We start from the raw sequence: 22,849 nt of genomic DNA on the forward strand, positions 1-22,849 counted from the left end.
GATATTTGGATGTTATATTTGGATTAAAAACAAGCTCTAAAAATTAAATATATAAAAATTATTATCAAAATTAAATTGTCGAAATCAATTTAAAAACACTTTCATCTTATTCCTTGTCGGTTCCTGATTCCAAAAACATATAGATATGATATGTTTGGATTAAAAACACGCTCAGAAAGTTAAAACAAAGAGAGGTACAGAAAAGCGTGCTATCCTTCTTAGCGCAACTACTACCCCGCTCTTCTTGTCAATTTCACCGCCTTTGCCATGAGCGGTGGACTGACGATGCTACGAGTATACGGTCTTGCTGAAAAATGGCATTGCGTTCAGTTTCATTCTGTGAGTTCGACAGCTACTTGACTAAATGTTGTATTTTCGCCTTACGCGACTTGTTACATTTAGTCAAGTTTTGCCTAAATGTTTTAACATAGAGGGAAAATGTGTGTGTGTGTGTGTGTGTGTGTGTGTGTGTGTGTGTGTGTGTGTGTGTGTGTGTGTGTGTGTGTGTGTGTGTGTGTGTGTGTGTGTGTGAGTGTGTGTGTCTGTGTGTGTGTGTATAGTGATTCAGAGTAAACTACTTGACCGATCTTTATGAAATTTTACATGAGAGTTCCTGGGTATGATGTCCCCGGATTTGTTTTTCATTTTTGTCAATAAATGTCTTTGATGACGTCATATCCGGCTTTTTGTAAACGTTGAGGCGGCACTGTCACACCCTCATTGTTCAATAAAATTGATTGAAATTTGTTTTAAAGCAATCTTCGACTTTGTTATTGCATTTCAGTTTGGTGGCTTAACAAATAATTCATGACTTTGGTCATTAAAAATCTGAATATTGTTATCATTTTTTTTATTTAAAACGATCCAAATTTACGTTCATCTTATTCTTCATCATTTCCTGATTCGAAAAACATTTAAATATGTTGTATTCGGATTAAAAACAAGCTCTGAAAATTAAAAGTATAAAAATTATGATCAAAATTAAATTTCCGAAATCGATTTAAAAACAATTTCATCTTATTCCTTGGCGGTTCCAGATTCCAAAAACATATAGATATGATATGTTTGGATTAAAAACACGCTCCAAAAGTTAAAACGAAGAGAGGTACAGAAAAGCGTGCTGTGCAGCACAGCGAAACCACTACCGCGCTAAACAGGCTCGTCAGTTTCACTGCGTTTTACACGAGAGGCGGACTACGGTCATTGTGAAAAAATGCAGTGCGTTCAGTTTCATTCTGTGAGTTCCACAGCTTGACTAAATGTAGTAATTTCGACTTACACGACTTGATCTTTATTACAGAATTGCACCAGTGTAAGGGTTGCGTGTGTTTTGGGAGTTACAAAGCCTCACCAGAGAAGGTGTGTCCCATGACGACCACCTCGCAGACTTGGAGGTAGTGTGGATTTGGGGCGACCAGGATGACGAACTGACCCTCGTTCACCTGTGTTGGGTCACAGACCAACACAATCTTCACACCGTTGGCCAGGCTGGAGTTGCGGTGTTCTGCGCACTTCTTTGTTGGCGTTGAAATCGTGAGCATACCCTGGTCCTCCACGAACACATCGAAGTTTTTCAGTAAAACGCCTGGGGGGAAAAGCATTTGTTGATCCGCTAAAATAATGTTGTGACCCATACTGGGAATCCCTCGCGACTGTTGTTGTTTAGTGGGGCACCAAGGACCCCACTTAAACAACAAAAATGTTCTCGGGACTCCCAATATGAGTTACAAATAGAACATTCATAATGCTAATACAGCTCAAGGCACCTTCTATACTAACAAAATGCCTACACAAATAAATAGTGTTGTTTGTGAGGCAAATTCACGGGAAAGCAGAACAAGAAGAAGAAAGGCAAATTCAAATGTTTCAAAGTAAACTTGTGCACATCCTATTTAAAAAAAAAGTACAAGAAAACCAGTGAACTGAAAGTATAGTTATAACCAAAATGACAATATTAAAAATACATGGTCTTGAAAGTGAAACAAGAAAAGCAAATGCTTGATACGAATCCCGTTCGTCATGTCCAATTACAGTGGAAGTCCAACTCCCCTCCCCTTCTTGAAAACTCCCTATCTTTTTAAGACCCTCTATCTTAACTCCAACAGAAGCAATAGAAGACTCCCTATCTTGCAATTACCCTTCATCGGATCACGCTTTGGACTACTTAGTCCGTCAGATGTGGGACGTGTACGACCAATACTTTCTAAAGAAGGATTCAACGTAAAAAGTATGGGTCGTACACGACCCACGCCATCCGAATCGTGATAAACTTTACCGCTTCTTTGCAGAGTATAGACCCGGGCTATCCGAATAGAGATACAGAGCATAACAAGCCTTATTCAATTGCATATGGGTCGTCCACGACCCACGCCATCCGGACCTTTGTAGTTCAATTGACGTCATTGTGTGTATGTTTGTTTACAAAGAAAATGCGTTAACAGTTTGCCGAGAGGAAGGTTAATTTATATTGTGTTTGATGATTGCATAAAGTCTCAATCAAAACTCCCAATAGGTTAGACACTGTTGTAAGGCGCTGGGTCGTCCACGACCAAGGAAGTACGGTGAAGGTTAAAACCCCATCACACCCTAAAAGAAGACTCCCTCCCTTTGACCATGTTCTCAGATTTGTTTGTTCTTAAGGGGAGAGGTGGCACGAAGAATTTCTACTGGATGTTTGCACTTTTTCTTGCAATATTTGTATGTATTATCAAGCAAAAACACATAAAAAGACTCATTTGTGCAAATGTTTTGCCTGAGGATCTTTTTTATAGGTAAAAACGCTAGATTTTTGACCAAAAAACCCCATAAAACAGCCTATTCTGCTCGAGCGTGATATTTTAGACAGTTCTCAAACTAACAACCTCATATTTTTGTTATGAACTAAGTAGTATTTCTCAGTAGTTACAAAGCATTTTTATGAGTATCAGCCTTAGTTCCCAGTAAAAATAAAAAAATAAATTGGGCGATATTATATGTTTGCATGACAATGCTATGTTAGGCTTTCATTCCACTTCATAAAAATAAAAATAAACGAAAAAGCGCTTCTGTAACTACGGGGCGAATTCATTTACAATGATTGGGGGGGGGGGGATTAGTAATCTACCACAAGTAGATGGGAAGTGAAGACCATCGCCGTGTTGTTACCGTCCTTGAAAATCACATTCTGAGAAAATTGAATTTGAAAGTTTGTGAAGTGATTTGCTGCGCACAGTGAAGACAGATTGACAAACCAAGAGTATATGTGCATTCGGTACTTTTCACTGACATTTTCCAATACTCCAAGTATTCTTCACAATCCCCTATCAGTCCAAAGTTGCACATATGGACATCAGACTGATGCTACACTCAATGAAACATCAAGTACAGTGATTATGATGAGCTGGAAATAAGGCGTTTGGAATTTTACTTGCAACTCTCAATGTTCTCAGTTTTATCGCAGGAGCAGACAGGTAGGAGGACGTCAGTCGGGCTTCTGCCAAAATAAACTCTAGACATAATGCTTCCCTGACAATTTCAAGGATTCAATGATCTGGAAGGAGACAAAATATCAACTTCTTATTGGTGAAATAGAGTTGGGATGAAATCCAACAGATTTTAGCCCAAAATTTGATTCACTCGAAAATGCACCCAGTTGTTGCGTTCCTTGAATGAGAAAAGTTGGATTTTGCAACGAAGCAAATATCTAAGTCAAAATATCATTGTTTCACCAAGAATGAGATACATGAGTGGAAGATGGGTCCCAAGTTCGATTAGCAGTACTTTAGGGTGTAACTGGGACAGTCAAGGTGGAGTTTATGTGAGATAACCATGAGGCCTGACGTCCTACCTGTTATTCAGGCATCGCGGACTCAACATTCACACCGACCGCTAGCTTATTTTTCTTCGCTGCTCGGTCTGCCGCAAGTTGTAACTTCCTCTGCCTCTTGCATGATGGATACCCGCCGATATTATCTTTTAGAGGCCGAGTTGAGATAAACATCGCTGTTTGAGACGTCGAACCGATTCGAAATAACGTCCGCGTGTTTATGCGGATGTGGTGCGCACGCATGCGCAGAACGACTTCCCGGCTGAAAGTTATTGGTAATGACCAATCAGCGAATAGATTTTCAAAGGTAAAGGTCACTTTCCAAATATGGAACATTTTGCAAGTGAAAGTAGCCTTCGCCAGCTCTGTGTTGTGGCCGTTGAGGGGTACAAACGGACTTTATTTTCATGACTGTGACATCGTCAAAAAACGTGAATTCCCGCTGAGTACGGTGCATGCAATAAATATGACAAACTCATGAACATGTTGCTGCTGCTCTGCCATGAAAAAAAATCGATTTGTGTTATAAGTTTGCAGATTTTTAGCATTCACTTACTTAGCAAATCATCACTTTATTGAAAAAAAGAGGATGAAATTGACAACATAAACATCATGCAGTTATTCTAGGGTGTTCAAAGTACCTAAATATGCTAAAAACCCAAATCACATCATGTGACCATTTTGGATTAACATTCCGTGACACCTCTGCCCTTAACCTCTGTAAAAGTACTCACAGTGTACGACTCCCTCCTTTATTTTCACACCTGATTTTCTCAGATTGTTTTCTGATCTTAAAAGGAGGGTTCAACTGTATACGAATCAACAGTCTTTGCCCTATACTACAAAAAAAAACCAATGTCCAAGAGAACGTTGCTTTCCCAGAAATTGCCCCAAACTTGATCCTAATGCGACTGTACATATACTTTCCTTTAGTGTTTTAATCACAAGAATATTCCCAAAACACACTTACTCCCCCACCCCTCCCTTTTGTACCTCCACCACTAACCTCATAATCAACACCATCCACATTTTGAGAGACAAACAAAGAGTTTGGCTAATTAGTTACTTAAGCTGCTGTAAACAAACCTCCTAACTCAAAACCGTTTGCGCGGGCTTTCAACTATACCACTTAAAGGCACAGTAAGACTCCCGTAAACCATCACAGATACTGTCAGGCTTTTACACACAGTACAAACACCCTTCCATTTGAACGCTCACCAAACGGCAACATTCTAGGTGCCCTCCGTAAAGAGCGAGCAATTTTCAAAGAATTTATTTTTGCATGGTTTATCTTATCCCTGAGCCATCGTGAACCCGTGTGATCAAGTTTCCCTTTTTCACAATGTAGTCATCAATTAGTAATTTGAATGCGACTCGCTGTGAGCTTATCTGCAATAACACGTTATTAAGTACCTCTGACTATGCACGAAACAAACGGCTGTGGTTCACAAGAACTCTAGCGATGGCTTTTGACTGTTCAGAGAAACTAAACCGTCGTCTTCTACGAGAACCACGACCTTGCGTGACTCTGCTTCCGGGATTTTCTTTTTTCAAACTTTCAAAACTTTGAATTGTACTGATCTTGTCTTGATGAAAAAAAAAATTGTATGATTTAAGAATGTTTGTGTAACAAGCTGTCAATTTATTATTTAGATTTTAAAACTTAGGTTCAGCGCCAAAACGCACCACGGTCCGATTGTCTCTGACACTCTCTCCGCAAAATTAATTCTTTGAAAATTGCTCGCTCTTTACGATGAAGATGACACAATCGTTTATTTAACGTCACTCTGTAAAAACATTGGCGACATTTGTCTTAGATTAAAAACACACACAGGCGCGCACACAAACTTTCCCTTTATGTACAGTGGTTCACCACCCTCCCACCCCCCGCACACTCTCGCTCATCTAATTAAAAATGGAAATAAGAGATACTTGGATAAAAATGGTATTCTTAAAGGTTCTGTTAAAAATATATAGTAGCTATATGAGAAGCAATGGCGTCAGCCGCAGCAATGTCTCTTCATATCCAGGGACCAAGTGGGTGCGTGTGCACAAGTCCAGTGATAAGTTTGGGACCTTGCCACCCAAGGTCTTTATTAAAACTTAAAAGATAGCTTAATTTTTCATTTGGGGTATTTGGCAGGATATTTCTTTTCGAGTTTATAAACTGAGTCAGGGGTTGAAAGTGGCATGAGTTCAAATCACACTCCAAAGTTAAATGAGCAATGCTGAGGTCGGATTGACAGGTGCATTTAAGCTCTAGGAATTGGTAGTTCCAAGCTTCTGCCCTTTGGCGGTTAATCCTTTTTATTACACGTGGGCATGCATTATAGGTGCTCTTTACGTGGGGCACATAGGATGTTCCCGTTAGGTGAGCGTTCAAATGGAAGGGTGTTTGTACTGTGTGTAAAAGCCTGACAGTATCTGTGATGGTTTACGGGAGGCTTACTGTGCCTTTAAGGGATCCTACGAGGTTTTCACAGAAAACGGTGGTAATTTACAAACCTCGTATCGGCTTTTACGAGGTTTTCGTGAACTGTTTTGGTGAGAAATTGATCAAAACATCCAGGTTACGAGGTTTACGTCTACACGAAAGCAGCCTGGTCTTGAGAGAAAGTGAATGGGACAGAGGTAAGTACTCCATTGATTTTTTTGTTGAATTATACAGCCATTGCCCTCGTAAAACAGAAAACATGTATTCTAACACAAACTGTTACCCTAAAAACCACACAGTCATCTCCACACCGGTTTGTGAGATCCCCCCGCGGGTTAGGGGGAAGAATTTACCCGATGCTCCCCAGCATGTCGTAAGAGGCGACTGACGGATTCTGTTTCTCCTTTTGCCCTTGTTAAGTGTTTCTTGTATAGAGTGTGGTCAATGTTTGTAAAGATTTTGGTCAAGCGGTGTGTAAGAAATGTTGGGTCCTTTGTACCGGAAACTTGCATTCTCCCAGTAGGGTGATATATTGTACTACGTTGCAAGCCACTGGAGCGATTTTTTGATTGGTGCTTTTGTGAACAAGAAACAATTGACAAGTGGTTCAATCCCATCTCCCCCCCCCCCTTTCCCTGTCGCGATATAACCTTCGTGGTTGAAAACGACGTTAAACACCAAATAAAGAAAGAAAGAAAGGTTTGTGAGAAAAGCTCGTATCAACATTCATTGAAGCGTGACGGCTTCATCCGACCACGAATTCTCAACTTCTTACCAGAAACCCACTTCTGGCATCCCACAGATTCATCCCGTATAAAAAAAATGTTGGAATTTGAGTTTGTGATTTTTGAAAACAGTTTTGTTTTCTTCTCAAAACAGCAAAAATGACGATACGCGGTTTGTTTTGAACACCGACGTTATGTTCTTGACCAAATTAAGTGTTGGCTGGCCGAGACAATACATGTGTACTCAGACACTTGGGTGACTCCATTGCTCACACTCGGACATCATAACATGATGTCATCAAACACTAATATACCCCTAAGCTGTGACCAAATCAAACAATGGCATCATAGCTTGATGAGCTCACGACTTATTTTCTTGATAGCTCAGTGGATTTTTTTTGGGGTGAACATCTTCTTCAGCAATTAGTGCATCGCCCAGCTATAGTCGAGGGTCAACCCGACGAGGTTGGGTTGGAGGTGATGTTTTTCAGAAAGCTTATTCAATTTACAGCCGATGTTCGGTAGACGAAAAATGGCTCCGTTGTACCGCTTTTGAGTGAGAAGCGTCTTTGTAACCTAACCAATATTCTGCAATAACGCAATTTTGGCGCAGAGGGTATGTTACAAATAAACGTCGTATACTTCGTTTCGGGAAACAAACATTTGTAAAGTATACATTAAACAAAAGCTAAGGCTTTGTTCTATCAGGCAATATACAAACAACATTCTTCCTAATGATACTTTTAGACATTAACCTGCGAGTACAACATCGTGTTGAGAAAATCAAAATATGTCATTCTTCCAAACGATAAGTGAAGGTAATTCAGTCCCAGGTTAATATTGCAATCATAAATAAACACATAAGTCGAATTTGCTTATAGATGGACTGACTTGGCATCCATATTGGTTAGTTCCATTTGGCAGACACAAGCCATATGAAACAAAATAGAGTCAATGTGCATCAGCTGCAAAAAAGAGAAAAAGATCGACTGGGGAAAAAAACTGACATAAACACAGGCCTGGAAAAAGATAGTTTTGTCCTGCCAGATGTCATTTGATGCAGCATACGAAAGATGAAACTGTTATACGGAAATACGTGTTTGTTTAAGGGGAGACCGGGCAGGCAAAATGAGTTATTTTTGGTCTTATACACCTTTTTGGGGTTGTTGCATTTTTCCCACCTTTGAACATCCTGGAATGCATTCAATAATCTGCTTTCATCATTTTAGACATGTATTCATACAAATAAAACCATTTTCAAACCGATGTTTTGTTGTTTTTGTCTGTGTTTTGTGAAATAAATCGAAAACATGGTCTACTTTGGATACTCTGTGCTGGTAAACGTGCATACATGACATTGACCTTCGCTGTTCAAACTGTGTGGACATTTCCGTTCTTCAAGATGACGTCATCACCGTTGGGGAATTCCCGTTGAGATAGGCACAAAGCGTGAGAATCCGTTACAACCGAAACCCCAGAATTAATTGTATGCAAATAGATATAGGTCAAAGGCATTTGGCGCATGCTCAGAAGCAGTCGCGCACGCGCAGTAGACAAATATTGTCAGTCCCCGGTGTCAACAAAGTCATTACTTTTTCACCGATTCAGCACCCTTTTTCAAAGTTTTGAGTTACGGAGAACAACCCTAACATTGAAAATGTTCGGCATGGTGGCAAGAAATATCAGATAAAGATGAACCAGCAGCAGCGAACAGTAGAAGTAAGTAACAACTCTCCGAAATGAACCAACATGATCGCATTGAAGCAGACGACATTCTAAGATTCTAGACTCGACGAGGTGGGTTTTGCTTCTTTCTCTTTTCGATACATTGTTTGATAACGTGATTTATTGCAGATTGTTATATTGTTGTTGTTATAAGAATGTGGTAGGGTTTGCAAGTAAATGATAAACAGTTTGTGTCTGAAGTATTTTGCGGGTTTCTTGATCCAATTTACTGACCATGCCGTCGCACCCCCCCCCCCCCCCCCGATTATCTCTGTCTTCACAACCCCTATTTTATTGTTCTTTGCTGGTCAGTCCTTGAGAGATTACTATGGTGTAACATGTCACCATTATTCTTTGTCTGGGGTCAACTGAGAAGCAGCATCTGAGCGATGTACGACTGACACGATTTCTGTTTCTGGTCATTGGCCGTAGGAAAATAAGTAAGCCTACCTTAGTAGAGAGCGTTCTCTAATTCTAAAGGATTGATTTACACAAGCATGGCTGACCAACCAATCATCGACAGCAATACTGTTGTCAAAACTTTTCCATTAACTAAGGAATACAAAAATCGATCCAATTTACTTCACCAAGGGGGGAAAAGAGTTAAACTAAAGGACTGGGGATGCACCCCTCATGAATCAAAAGCATAAAGATCACCTGAAAATGTATACACACACACACCCACACACATACAAAGCACACACACACACACACACACACACACACACACACACACACACACACACACACACACACACACACACACACACAAAACAGACAAGAAGCAAGCAAATGCATAGCAAGTGTGATGAAATAAATTAATTTCAAAAGAAAAATATGAAAAGAAAGACAGAAAATAATTCAGCTAGTTTCAGTATTGGTTCCTTTGTGTGTGTGTGATTGTGTTGTTACTCAAATCCCATCGTAAACTTGACATGTACAGTGTGTGGTTGGGGGTATGTATATATGTCGTATCCATTCTGTACAATTTGCGCATTATGTACAATCAGCAGCATGTCTTGCACATTGTATACAATGAGCAACAAGTTTTGCTCATTGTATACAATGAGCAAAACTGTTGCCCATTGTATACAATGAGCAAGACCATAAAGTTGCACATTGTATACAATGTGCACCGAGTGAGCAAGATTGTTGAATGGCGTTCAAGCTACACTGATATATGAATCATAGTGAATGGTTGAATGGTGTGAAGCCATTGCTTCAAATTTGACCAATATGCATGCGTTTTTGAGTCACTTGAGAAAAAGTGACTCTATGTAATCGGTCAGTGTTAGTCTGTCCGGCCGGCCGGCCGTAGACACCACCTTAACGTTGGACTTTTCTCGGAAACTATCAAAGCGATCGGGCTCATATTTTGTTTAGTCGTGACCTCCAATGACCTCTACACTTTAACGATGGTTTCGTTGACCTTTGACCTTTTTCAAGGTCACAGGTCAGCGTCAAAGGAAAAATTAGACATTTTATATCTTTGACAAAGTTCATCGGATGTGATTGAAACTTTGTAGGATTATTCTTTACATCAAAGTATTTACATCTGTAGCCTTTTACGAACGTTATCAGAAAAACAAGGGAGATAACTAGCCTTTTCTGTTCGGCAACACACAACTTAACGTTGGGCTTTTCTCGGAAACTATAAAAGTGACCGGGCTCAAATTTTATGTGAACGTGACTCATTGTGTTGTGAATAGCAATTTCTTCCTGTCCATCTGATGCCTCATATAATATTCAGAACTGCGAAAGTGACTCGATCGAGCGTTTGCTCTTCTTGTTTTTTTTGCTTTCGGCGTTTTGAACTGGCGTGCATGTGATAAGAAAAAGAATGGAACGAAAAATCCAAAACATTTTTTTTTTTCAAAAAAAATATTCAAAATCTTTTCTTTTTTTAAAATATATTTTTTGTTACATTTACCTAGAGTAAAGAGTAAAGAGTAAGCAATCTCTTTTTGGCCCGAAAACATGAAACGACAAATAACGCTCACATTGTCATGTCATGCTAAAAGTAAGATATAGAAACAACAACGAGCAGCAGCCTTTCACACTTTTTCTAATTGTGAGTAAAGGGTTCAAATAACGATCTTGCAAACTACGTGCGATTTTGACCAAATAGAACTGAACCGAACTCGTGTTTGAAATTGTTTGGATTGTCTGTCCACTCTCTTTCTTTCAGTATTTTAGTTTCGGTGTCAGTGTCAGTCTGCCCGGCGATAGAACGCGACCACCATGGATCAAAATCGAACTAAGTTTGATGCAGAAGTGCAACGTCAAAGTGTTGGCCACGTGAAGTGGTTCACACAGGAAGACCTTACCACCATGACGGAAAGAGTTCGACAACTGAAACTCGGAAGCCAAAAGAAGACGCCCAACGACTACAAACTCGTAAAGCGATACGACGTAATCGAAGTTGCACATTTCCAAAGACTGATTGTGGCGGGATCGAATCCTGCACGGTATTTCGTAGCTCTGGAAGACGTCTACAACGTCATCAAAGAAGCCCACGCAGCTTGCGGCCACGGTGGTGAGAAACGCATGGAAAAGGAACTACACAAAAAGTACGCCAACGTCACTCGGCAACAAATCAAGATTTTCCTTGCTCTGTGTCAAAATTGCACGCTGAAGAAATCGAAATTGAACAAAGGTGTTGTGGTGCGGCCCATACTTTCCAATAACTTCAACTCAAGGGGTCAAGTGGATCTGATTGATTTCCAAAGTCAGCATGATGGAGAATTTCGGTGAGTTTCATTATTCATATAGTATATTAGACTATCCAGTTTCCTTGAAACATAAGAGGTCGATTCGAGCGTGAGAATGCTTCGACCATTATTGTCGTTGGTAGGGGAGAAGACGACGGCGGCGATGATGTTGCTGCTGTTGCTGCGGTTGCTGCTGTTGTTGTTGCTGTGTGTTGTTGGTAGGGGAGAAGACGACGACGGCGATGATGTTGCTGCTGTTGCTGCGGTTGCTGCTGTTGTTGTTGCTGTTTGTTGTTGGTAGGGGAGAAGACGACGACGGCGATGATGTTGCTGCTGTTGCTGCTGTTGTTGTTGCTGTTTGTTGTTTGTTGTTGTTGTTCAAGCATCTCCAAACACTGACAACAATGTTGTTTAAACACTAATACCTGTTGTTTGCTTTACAGTTTGATCCTGAACTACCAAGACCACCTGACCAAGTTCTGTGTTCTGAGAGCCATTCGATCCAAGCGAGCCTGTGTCATTGCATCTCACTTGGTTGACATATTCACGACTTTCGGAGCTCCACGAATACTTCAGTCCGACAATGGGAGAGAATTCGTCGCTTGCATAATCGAGGAATTGAAGGTGATGTGGCCTGATTTACTCATAGTACACGGGAAACCCAGACATCCCCAGTCTCAAGGCAGCGTCGAACGAGCAAATGGTGACGTCGAGGACATGATACGGTCATGGCTAAATGATAAGCAAACTACAGAATCGGCAAGGAAAAAGTTAAAAGTTGGAGATGTGAATGATTGCGTGCGCGTACCTATACCGATGTATGACAGAGCCAAAGGTGATCAAAGAAACCTACTCGGAGTCATCACTGAAGTGGACCGCGACAGAGGAATGTACACCATTGCGACAAGACACGGACGACTCGCCTCGAAATTCAGTCGAAACCAGTTCGAAATCAACGAGAGCAGGTTAATCACCCAAGATGACATTCCAGAAGAAAACCGGAACAAGACGAAGTCAGTCAGAGAAACCGCCATCGCAACCAGCCGTGGACACGGCCAAGGCTACGCTAAATGTAACTGCCTCGGAGTATGCACAACAAACAAATACAAATGCTTCAAAGCTCGGCTTCAATGTACTTCTCATTGCCACCCCCGATCTGCTAAATGCAAGAACCATCATGCTTAAAAAAGAAGCAGGTGACCTCTGTGGTATGTTGTTGTCGTTGTTTCCATGTTTTAGCGTGACATGAAAACATGAGCGTTATTAGCAAAAGCGTGAAAGGCGGTGAAAACGACGCTCTCATTAGCAATGACATGACAATGTGAGCGTTATTATGAACGATTGTTATGTGTGTGTGCGTGTGTTGAAACAACATTATTTGTTGTTTTTTGTTTTTATTGTTTAATTAATTTACAATAATTAAATTCCTAATGCACTGTATAGTTTTAGCGAAATGAGAATTAAAACAATGCTTAAACATAACAAACATCGTTATTTGAACACTTTACTCACATATTCCATTCAACCATTCACTATGATTCATATATCAGTGTAGCTTGAACGCCATTCAACAATCTTGCTCACTCGGTGCACATTGTATACAATGTGCAACTTTATGGTCTTGCTCATTGTATTGAATGGGCAACAGTTTTGCTCATTGTATACGCAAAACGTGTTGCTCATTGTATACAATGTGCAAGATATGCTGCTCATTGTACATAATGCGCAAATTTTACAGAATGGATACGAAATATATATGGAATAACCTTGAGTGAGGTTTAGTGGGTGACAGGGTGAGAATACTTTGATTTCTTTTGCTTTTTCGTGGCTGCTTTTATGTTCAATTATTTATTATTATATATAGTAAAACATACACTTTTTTGTCATTAAAGCCCGTCGCGATATAACTTTCGTGGTTGAAAACGACGTTCAACACCAAATAAAGAAAGAAAGGATGTCATTAAAGCGTGTGTGTTTGGGATTATTAAGTAGTGCAAATCCACATGTATGCATTATTAGTATGAGTCACAATTAAATTAATGAATGTATTTTGTGTGTGCGTGTGTTCGTCAAGCGACATATGTGGGTACGAGCCGCTGAGGTGGTTGTAAGAAAATCAACCTGGTTCAGTGGTTGGGGGCCGGTTGGGATTTCTGACTTACCAGCCTAGCCAAAAATTTAAGATTCACCCGTGTGACATGGTTATTTGCAAAATAAAGTACAAGCACTTGTTAACATTTATGTATTGCACGAGTCTTACCATTTGCAGCTCATTACAAATAAAAACCATGGACTTTTGTATCAAATATTATTCAATGTTTGTGTATTTATTAGGTTGGAGCAAGGGGAGAGCCAGTCCTAATGTGGTGGCAGCGAGGAAAAAGATTGACCTGATGGGAAAGTTTGCTAAACCGGAACCACTCTCTTCCACAGCAGAAGATTTGCCATCTTCTGACCAACCATAAGAAGAAACGGATACTTTGCCATCTTCTCCTGACTTATCACAAGCAGATATGGATACTGGTACTGTGCAACATCACTCCGCTGACATGTGTTGGGGTATTGTCAACGGGAACTGCTCGTTACTCCCCCGGCTCGTTACTCCCCCTTAGGTTTAGGGTTAGGGTTAGGAATAGTAACAAGCCGGGGGAGTAACGAGCCGGGGGAGTAACGAGCCGGGGGAGTAAGGAGATGCTCCCTTGTCAACATTGGTCAGCTCAATCTATTGCTGAAAGGTCTATCCTGTACTGAATGCCTGTCTGATAGCAGTCTGATTACGAAAGAAGGTGATGCATCAGCCCAAGGATTTGCACAGGCCATGCATCTGAAGTGCATCTGAGTGTCCATTCAAGTCTGCAGTCGTTTACTCCCTGGTGTTTGCAATTCTTTGGGTGGTAAAGTTGCATTTAAAATTAATCCGCTTATGACCATGTTGGTACATAAACTTGGAAAGGGAAATTCAGCATAACAGAAAATTGCTGCAGTGTTAGGATTGAGCACAAAAATACTGTAATTAAAATGTTGCAACTTTTGAATGGCTTGATAGCTTTGTTCCATTTGTGTATACATGTAATGTTGTTTATGATTTGTGAAGTATCATTTCTGTGCAATGGAATAAGAGATCAGTGCATCCGTTTGGTTTTTATGAGTCTGACAGTTTGGTTCTAATTCATATTTTCATATGAGCACAAAAATAGATGATTGCTTTTTTTTTCACATTATTTTTTTACAAGTATTGTGTGTATGTGTGTGTGTGTGTGTGTGTGTGTGTGTGTGTGTGTGTGTGTGTGTGTGTGTGTGTGTGTGTGTGTGTGTGTGCGTGTGTGTGTGTGTGTGTGTGTGTGTGTGTGCGCGCGTGTGTGTGTAGAGCGATTCCGACAAAACTATTGGACCGATCTTTATGAAATGTTACATGAGAGTTCCTGGAAATGATATCCCCGGACGTTATTTTTTCTTCTTTTTTTCGATAAATACCTTTGATGACGTCATATCTGGCTTTTTGTAAAAGTTGAGGCGGCACTGTCACACCCTCGATTTTCAATCAAATTGATTGAAATTTTTGCCAAGCAATCTTCGACAAAGGCTAGACTTCGGCATTGCATTTCAGCTTGGTGGCTTAAAATTTAATTAATGACTTTGGTCATTAAAAATCTGAAAATTGTTAAAAAATAAATCTTTATGAAACGATCCAAATTTACGTTCATCTTATTTTTTCATCATTTTCTGAACCCAAAACATATAATTATGTTATATTTGGATTAAAAACAAGCTCTGAAATTAAAAAAATTAAAAATTATTATCAAAATTAAATTTTCGAAATCAATTTAAAAACACTTTCATCTTATTCCTTGTTGGTTCCTTATTAAAAAAACATATAGATATGATATGTTTGGATTAAAAACACGCTCAAAAAGTTAAAACGAAGAGAGGTACAGAAAAGCGTGCTATCCTTCTCAGCGCAACTACTACCCCGCTCTTCTTGTCAATTTCACTGCCTTTGCCACGAGCGGTGGACTGACAATGCTACGAGTATACGGTCTTGCTGAAAAAATTGCATTGCGTTCAGTTACATTCTGTGAGTTCGACAGCTTGGCTAAATGTTGTATTTTCGCCTTACGCGACTTGTTTAGGTTTTCATATGAAAAAAAACATTTCCATTCATAGTTAAAGTGTTATTCTGATTAAAATAAATACCCTATTAATTCAAACTTTACTGTGTTACATGTACTAGTTTACTGAGGTACTGGTGAGACTCGTACACGCTGTTTTCTCTACATCACTTGTAATTTTGAGACAAAATGTAGTAATAAAATGTTGCAACTTTTGAATGGCGAGATGGATTTGTTTAAATTTTGTATACGTTGTTTATGATTAATAATAATAATAATGCAAACTTTTATAGCGCTATTCTAGAAAAATGTCTACTCTTAGCGCTTTACAATACATACATCGACCAAGCATACTATACACGCACAGGCAAAGAAACCGACCAAACATAACCAACAAACTATACATGCACAGGCAAAGAAAGCGACCAAACATACAATACACGCACAGGCAAGATAACGACCAAACATAAACAAACATACTATGACCAAACATAACCAACATACTATACGCGCGCAGGCAAAGAGAACAATCAGCACATGTAATAATTACTGACAACTAATAATGCAGGCATACAATGACAGTCCAATACACAGCCTAAGCACAAGAACCACAGTAGGCTTCTATATAAAAACGTGTCAACGATACTATTTACACACACACAAACAGTGCTGACACAAAGCGCAGAAAATATATATACACGTTATTTTAGGCGCTAGGTAGGGGGTGAGGTGGGGCGGGATGGGGTGGGTGGGGAGATGCTGGAGGGGAAATTACTTGCGCTGAAAGAGGTGTGTTTTGAGATTTGTCTTGAATGTAGTGAGAGAATCTGTGTGTCTGAGAGGCAGTGGTAATCTATGATTAGTGTAGCACCATTTCTGTGTATGGAATAAGAGTTCAGTGGATCCTTTGTGTTTTTATGAGTCTGAAAATGTTGTTTTAATTCATATTTCCTCTAACATAGATGAGTTTTCAAATGATGTTACAAAAAAAGGTCTGGATAATTTGATTGTGAAATCGTTTTCCCTGCATAGTAAAATGGTTAGTCTTACAAAAACAGATCGATTTAGGCTGCACTGTGCTACTAGTTCATTGAGTTACTGGTTGACATCTTTCAAATGCTGTTTTCTCTGAATGTAATTTTTTAGACAAAAATCTGTAATTAAAATGTTTCAACTTTTGAATGGCTTGATGGATTTGTTTCATTTTTGTTTATGATTTGTAAAGCGTCAGTTTTGTGTATGGACTAAGAGTTCAGTGCATTGGTCTGGTTTTTACGAGTCTGTCAGTTAGGATTTCATGTATATTTTCTTAGCAGATCTGAACCGGTAATTGAAAATGCTAAATTAAAATAATATATTGCTCAGAAATGCTTTTCGATACACATAATTATTAAACACACAAATATCATTACAAAGGACAAGAAACTGGATCAAAACATGCACTGGTTCACAAACTGCAACAGTTTAAAAATTAGCACAGTGTATGACATTTTTCTCAGTTTTTGGTGAATAACCCCCACCCCCCCCCCCCCCAAAAAAAAAAAAAATAATAATAATTAACTTTTCACTCAAAATTTAAACTGGTAACCCTTAATTAAGTTATTATGTATCGATTGGAGATTGGATTTCCCTTCTTTGAGTCATGTGACGTCAGAGGCCGACAAAACTTTATAATTTGGCTTTTCAGGTTGACCGAAACTTCAAAGGAACTCAAAAAAAAACGTCATGTGTTTGATTGCATGTGTGTGTGCTGTTCAATGTCAAAACAACAACAAAGTGAGTACATGACGTGTGTTTTGTAGTTCCTTTGAAGTTTCGGTCAACCTGAAACGCCCAAATATGAAACTTATGTGTTTGATTGCATACACACATGTATGTGGATTGCATGCATGTGTGTGTGTGCTCGTTCAATCGTCAAAACAACAACAAAGTCACAAGTACCTGAAAGGAATTCGATCGATACATAAATGTTATTTGCGTGTTTGACCAAAATATGACATTTTACACAGATCTCGACAGTCATTGTTCACCTCGACCGCTAGCGCGGTCTCGGAGAACAATGACTGTCTCGATCTGTGTAAAATGTCATATTTTGGTCAAACACGCAAATAACGTATAATGCTTGCAAAAATCAAACAAGCAGCAAACTGTTTCAAAAAGAAAAAAGAAAAAAGTGTCTGCCTACCCTGTCTCCCCTTAAACGGATATTGTCGTTTTCTAATTTTTCACTTCCGGTTTTGCTCATAATGTCGAATTGTTTGTCTAATATAACTATTTTGCATTTCATAAAACTCGTATTTATAATATACTGTCATTTTTTTAAACCAAAGGTAATCTTTTATGAAGCTGTATGCATATGTTTATTAAAGGTAACCGTTTTAGACTTTTGACATGCAGTTTCGTTATGTACAAAGTGTCTTTTTGCACCCTACCCGTCTGGAAAACATGACCGAAAAAGACTTGTATATCATTAGAAGAAGACTCATGCATTGTTATGACGACCATTGTATGTGAAATTCTATGCTCAAAATGTAATCATAGTAAATGATATGTGATTGTAGCAATAGTTATATTTGGCATACCTGTTGTTTATTGCGCCAGCTTCAAATCTCAGAAAACGTTCATACATGTCTCAATGTCTGCATTTACTATGACAAAACAAGCAAAACTCCCCACAGCATGCACCCAAAGGATATGCAAGCAAATTACATTACACTAAAGTAAGCTAGTATCTTTCTTACTTCTTAAGGGAAGAGGTGGCACGAAATTGTTTACTAAAATCCTTCCAAAATGTGTTTTGGGTTTCCTGCAATAGTAGGTACTTTGAACACCCTAGATTAATTGTGTCATGTTTATTTTGTCAATTGTGTCGTCTGCTTTGCAATAAAGTGATGCATTTCAAAGTGAGTGCACATGCATGAGTGATAAAAGTCAGAAAACTTGCTGAAAAATCGATGTTTTCAAGGGCATGAAACAGCCATTTTATTTCCAAGAAGACTATATAACTCGTTGCACACGACACGATCCAGCGGGAATTCCCGTTTGCTGGTGACGTCAACAATACCCCAACATAGGCCGTTATTTTTGCTCAACTGTCAGAGCACAGGCATACTATCCACAACAGGAATTCCCAGATTTGCAAGATTGACCGTCGAGCTGTAGCCGTGTGGCGATTTCTTGTACTGCTGTCCCTCTCTTTTACTCCCTGTCTATTATCTTCCCTTGACCACACGGCGATGGTCTTCACATCCCATCTACTTGTGGTAGATTACTAATTTGTTCCCCCCAATTATTGTAAATGAATTCGCCCCGTAGTTACAGAAGCGCTTTTTCAAAAACACGTTTATTTTTATTTTTATGAATTGGAATGAAAGCCTGACATAGCATTTTCATGCAAAAATATAATGACGCCCAATTTTTATTTTTTTTTTAGTGAGAACTAAGGCTGGTAATCATAAAAATGCTTTGTAACTACTGAGAAATACTACTTGTGAGTTCATAACAAAAATATGCGGTTGTTAGTTTGAGTAATGTCTTAAATATCACGCTCAAGCAGAATAGCCCGTTGTATTTTTGTTTTGTAAAAAATCGAGTGTTTTTACCCATAAAAAGATCCTCAGGCAAAAAATATGCGCAAATGAGTCTTTTTATATGTTTTTGCTTGATAATACATGCAAATATTGCAAGAAAAAGTGCAAACATCCAGTAGAAATTGTTCGTGCCACCTCTCTGTTTTTGATTTTGTTTTTTAAAGTTTCCTCTTATGTTTCAAATAAAGTTCTCGTCGAACCCAAACCTGTAAATCTGAAGCATATTTCAATTAGTCTGGCTTGCATGGTAAGTTGCAAGTTGCATCATGTTATTTTGAAGTAAACGGGGCTTTTTACAGTTATTCTCGAAGGTCTCTTCACTGGTCCATATTAAGCGCCCTGGCCCCTAAAACCAGTTTTGAATGATTCTGTTTTTTTTTTTTAGTAAAAGCTAATTATATCTAACTAGTCTTCCAGATTTACGAAAGAGAGAACAATTAAACTACCAAACACAAAATGAAACTGCTTTGCAAGAAAACAAGCTAGTTAGCAGTGTGAAACAAAAGGTGGTCCATATTAGGGGCCCTTCCCCTATTAGGATGCACTGTAACATGTTTTACTTACTTCCAATTAAAACTGTATAGTTGTATTTCATGTCTTGCATATGTTCAAAATATTTAAATGAATCACCCAAAGCAGCGACTTTATTATTTTTTTTAAGAAACAAAAATACGGCATCACTGCATACACAAGAACGATGTGACATCCTTTTAATTGACGTCAAAATCCGCATAATTACCTTACTTTTCCAATGATATGCCTTTAAAGAATGTTAGACAAGCGGTTCAACTTCTATGTCCGCTTTTTGAACTCAACCCTCTAAACGGGAATAGTAAGCACAAAGAAGGACGATGCGCACACAAAACCCCGGTTTTTTTTTCTCAAAAGCGGTATGACGAATAGCCTCGGGACTCTATAAATTATTTAAAATTATATTGTTAAAATCTGTCAAAAAAGTGTGGTTGCAACCCCAACCCCGTCGGGTTGACCCAAGTGGTATTTGGGCGACTGACTAAATCTTGTCCATGCTGTGACTTTGAAATTTGACAACAACCAGCTACATGTTGGTTATGTCTGTTGATTGTCAGCAACTACAATTTTGTGAAATCGTGAGTCTTTTGCTCTTGAATTATTTGAGAAAACCTCAACTTTGAGGTTTTATGAATATGACTCTGCTGTGACCCCACAATTTGACGAAAGTCAACCAACCATTACAACGGCATTGTGTCATTTTCTGGTTGAAATCGACCGCATGCTGCAGGAAATGTTTTCATGCGAATTGAGAAACTTATCTGATTCAAGCCAACAAAAACGCCACGTAAATTCGCTATTTCCAACCATATCAGAAAAGCACTTTACCATCATTCAAACAGAAGCAAATTTTCAAAGTTCGAGTTTTAAAAACAACCGAGACTACCCCAACGTTATTTGTTTACATGTAGTCAAGTTTTGACTAAACGCGACTTGTTTAATTATGTATACGATTTCTTCTGACGATCATTTTTCAGGTTTCTTCTGACGCTAAGTGTAGTACTGACCAAGGGAGTCGACGCGGTTGTGGACGTGCACTTTGAAGACTTTGTAGGTAGACCCCATGTTCACCTGCCACCAGCGGTCACCGTTTCCGTCCACAGACGGGTTCGTGGCGGTGCACTCTGCTTTTTCCCTGGTGATCCCCCCGTCAACGGCATTGGCTGCGGAACCAAATTTAGTGGAGCTCTGCGAAGCTGTCTTCTTCATCGCCAGATTCCAAGGTGCTTAAAGTTAAACATTACAAGGAATTCGTCACTGGTGCATTTCACAGTGCTGAAACAATACGGTAAACTCTGTATTGATACGTTTCATGGTGCTTTAGACAGTACACACGCCGGAGGAAGTAGTACGTCACAAAAAATCGCTGTGTGGTACGGCCGCATTCTGAAGTCCGGTAGTCAACCAGGTTTCGAGCTCAAAAGGTGGTATCTTCCCCCAAAAATATTACTGCGTCGTAATTATCGAAGCCAGCGAGGGTGTTTTGGGCTCTGCAGGTTCATGATTGCACGAGGCTTAATATGTTATCGATCTGATTTTGGAGGTTCAGTGTGTTATTTGTTAAGGCGTCGTATTGTTAATGTTGTTTGATTTTGGGATGTTTTCAAACAAGGTGGATATTACAAGAGACTGCAAGCAATACAGGCCATTTGATCAGGTAGTGTGATGTATTATAACTGAAACGCATCAACAACAGTGTCCCAATATGCAAGTGTGCTTGTGTCATCGGCTGATGAAAAGAGCAATGTGTATTGTTTTTAGGTACGCGTCGCTGAGCTAGCAGTGTACGGCCGCGAACAGTTAGTATCAGGTCAGTGCACTGTTGGAGGATGCACACTGCTAGCACAGTGACGAGTACCTAAACAATACACATTTGAAACACATTAAAAAAACGAACAATATTGACAAATACGATGCTGTAATAAATCCAAAACAGATGCCTCAAAACTAAAATCGATAACATCTTAATCGTCATATAATCATGAATCCGCTGAGCCCAGTGTGTCACAACCATAAAGACTGTTACAGATTTATTTGCTATCACTATACTACTGGCCTACCCAGTGTGTCACAGCCATACAGATCGTTACAGATTTATTTGCTATCACTATACTAATAGCTTACCCAGTGTGTCACAGCCATACAAATCGTTACAGATGTATTTGCTATCACTATACTTCTTGATTACCCAGTGTGTCACAACCATACATATTGTTGCATATGTAATTCCTATCACTATACTACTGGCTTACCCAGTGTGTCACAGCCATAACGATTGTTACAGATGTATTTCCTATCACTATACGACTGGCTTACCCAGTGTGTCACAGCCATACAGATTGTTACATATGTATTTCCTATCACTATACTACTGGCTTACCCAGTGTGTCACAACCATACCGATTGTTGCAGCCGTACTTGCAAGTCGTCGGGCATGATTGGCATGAATCCTCTCCAAAGTAGGATTGTGTGCATACTGGAAGAGAGGAACAGAAAAAACAAAGTTAAGCAAGAAGGCCAAATGATTATACATAATCGTTTTAAACGCTCCTTAATAAAGATAATTTACCACATTTCTAGATCAGTAATCCCACTGTGATATTGACATGTGTCCACATTCAACCAGACCTGGGTCATGTCTCGATGTAATCAAAACCTGATAGTGTGAAACACTTAAAATTGTAGCTCCACGAACGTTGAAGAACATAATATCGTTATACACTTTAGCGACTGTGACCTTGAAATTTGACTACGGTTAATGAAACTGGGGTCATGTCTGGATATCATTAAAACCCTGGGAATGTATGCGGGTTCAAACATCTGTCGGCAAAATCAGTAGTATAACTGACAGTCTTAGCCGATGAACTCGGAAGAAGTTACAGAAAAATAACAAGTGTATTTGTTTCATTTAGTCAACGTAAGGTTTTAACATAGACTATGGTCGTGGTGTGTGTGTGTGTGTGTGTGAGTGTGTGTGTGTGTGTGTGTGTGTGTGTGTGTGTGTGTGTGTGTGTGTGTGTGTGTGTGTGTGTGTGTGTGTGTGTGTATATATATATATACATTGAGCACAACAAGTTAAGGATATTTTTTCAGTGGTATACCCCAGATGTTAAACAGCAGTTTTTTGGTCAGAAATATACGTGTATTTGAAGATCAGTCTTTCTTCTGCTCAAATATGTGTTTCTGGAATCTGAGCAATATCTGGGTATGACGTCACAG

General features: G+C 39.3%; 1 protein-coding gene across 1 annotated transcript in view; it reads right to left on the reverse strand.

The window, feature by feature from the left end:
* LOC138974393 (uncharacterized) overlaps positions 1 to 22,849 on the reverse strand; it is a 270,189-nt gene that overhangs the window by 127,237 nt on the left and 120,103 nt on the right. The window contains exons 6-8 of the mRNA XM_070347110.1: positions 22,011 to 22,106; positions 20,638 to 20,856; positions 1,352 to 1,585 (exon numbers count right to left, since the gene is read on the reverse strand). Coding sequence (XP_070203211.1) covers positions 1,352 to 1,585; positions 20,638 to 20,856; positions 22,011 to 22,106 — 549 coding nt within the window. The remainder of the gene's footprint in view (positions 1 to 1,351; positions 1,586 to 20,637; positions 20,857 to 22,010; positions 22,107 to 22,849) is intronic.

The sequence above is a fragment of the Littorina saxatilis genome, linkage group LG8 (assembly GCF_037325665.1).
Source record: "Littorina saxatilis isolate snail1 linkage group LG8, US_GU_Lsax_2.0, whole genome shotgun sequence".
NCBI classification, from domain to species: domain Eukaryota; kingdom Metazoa; phylum Mollusca; class Gastropoda; order Littorinimorpha; family Littorinidae; genus Littorina; species Littorina saxatilis.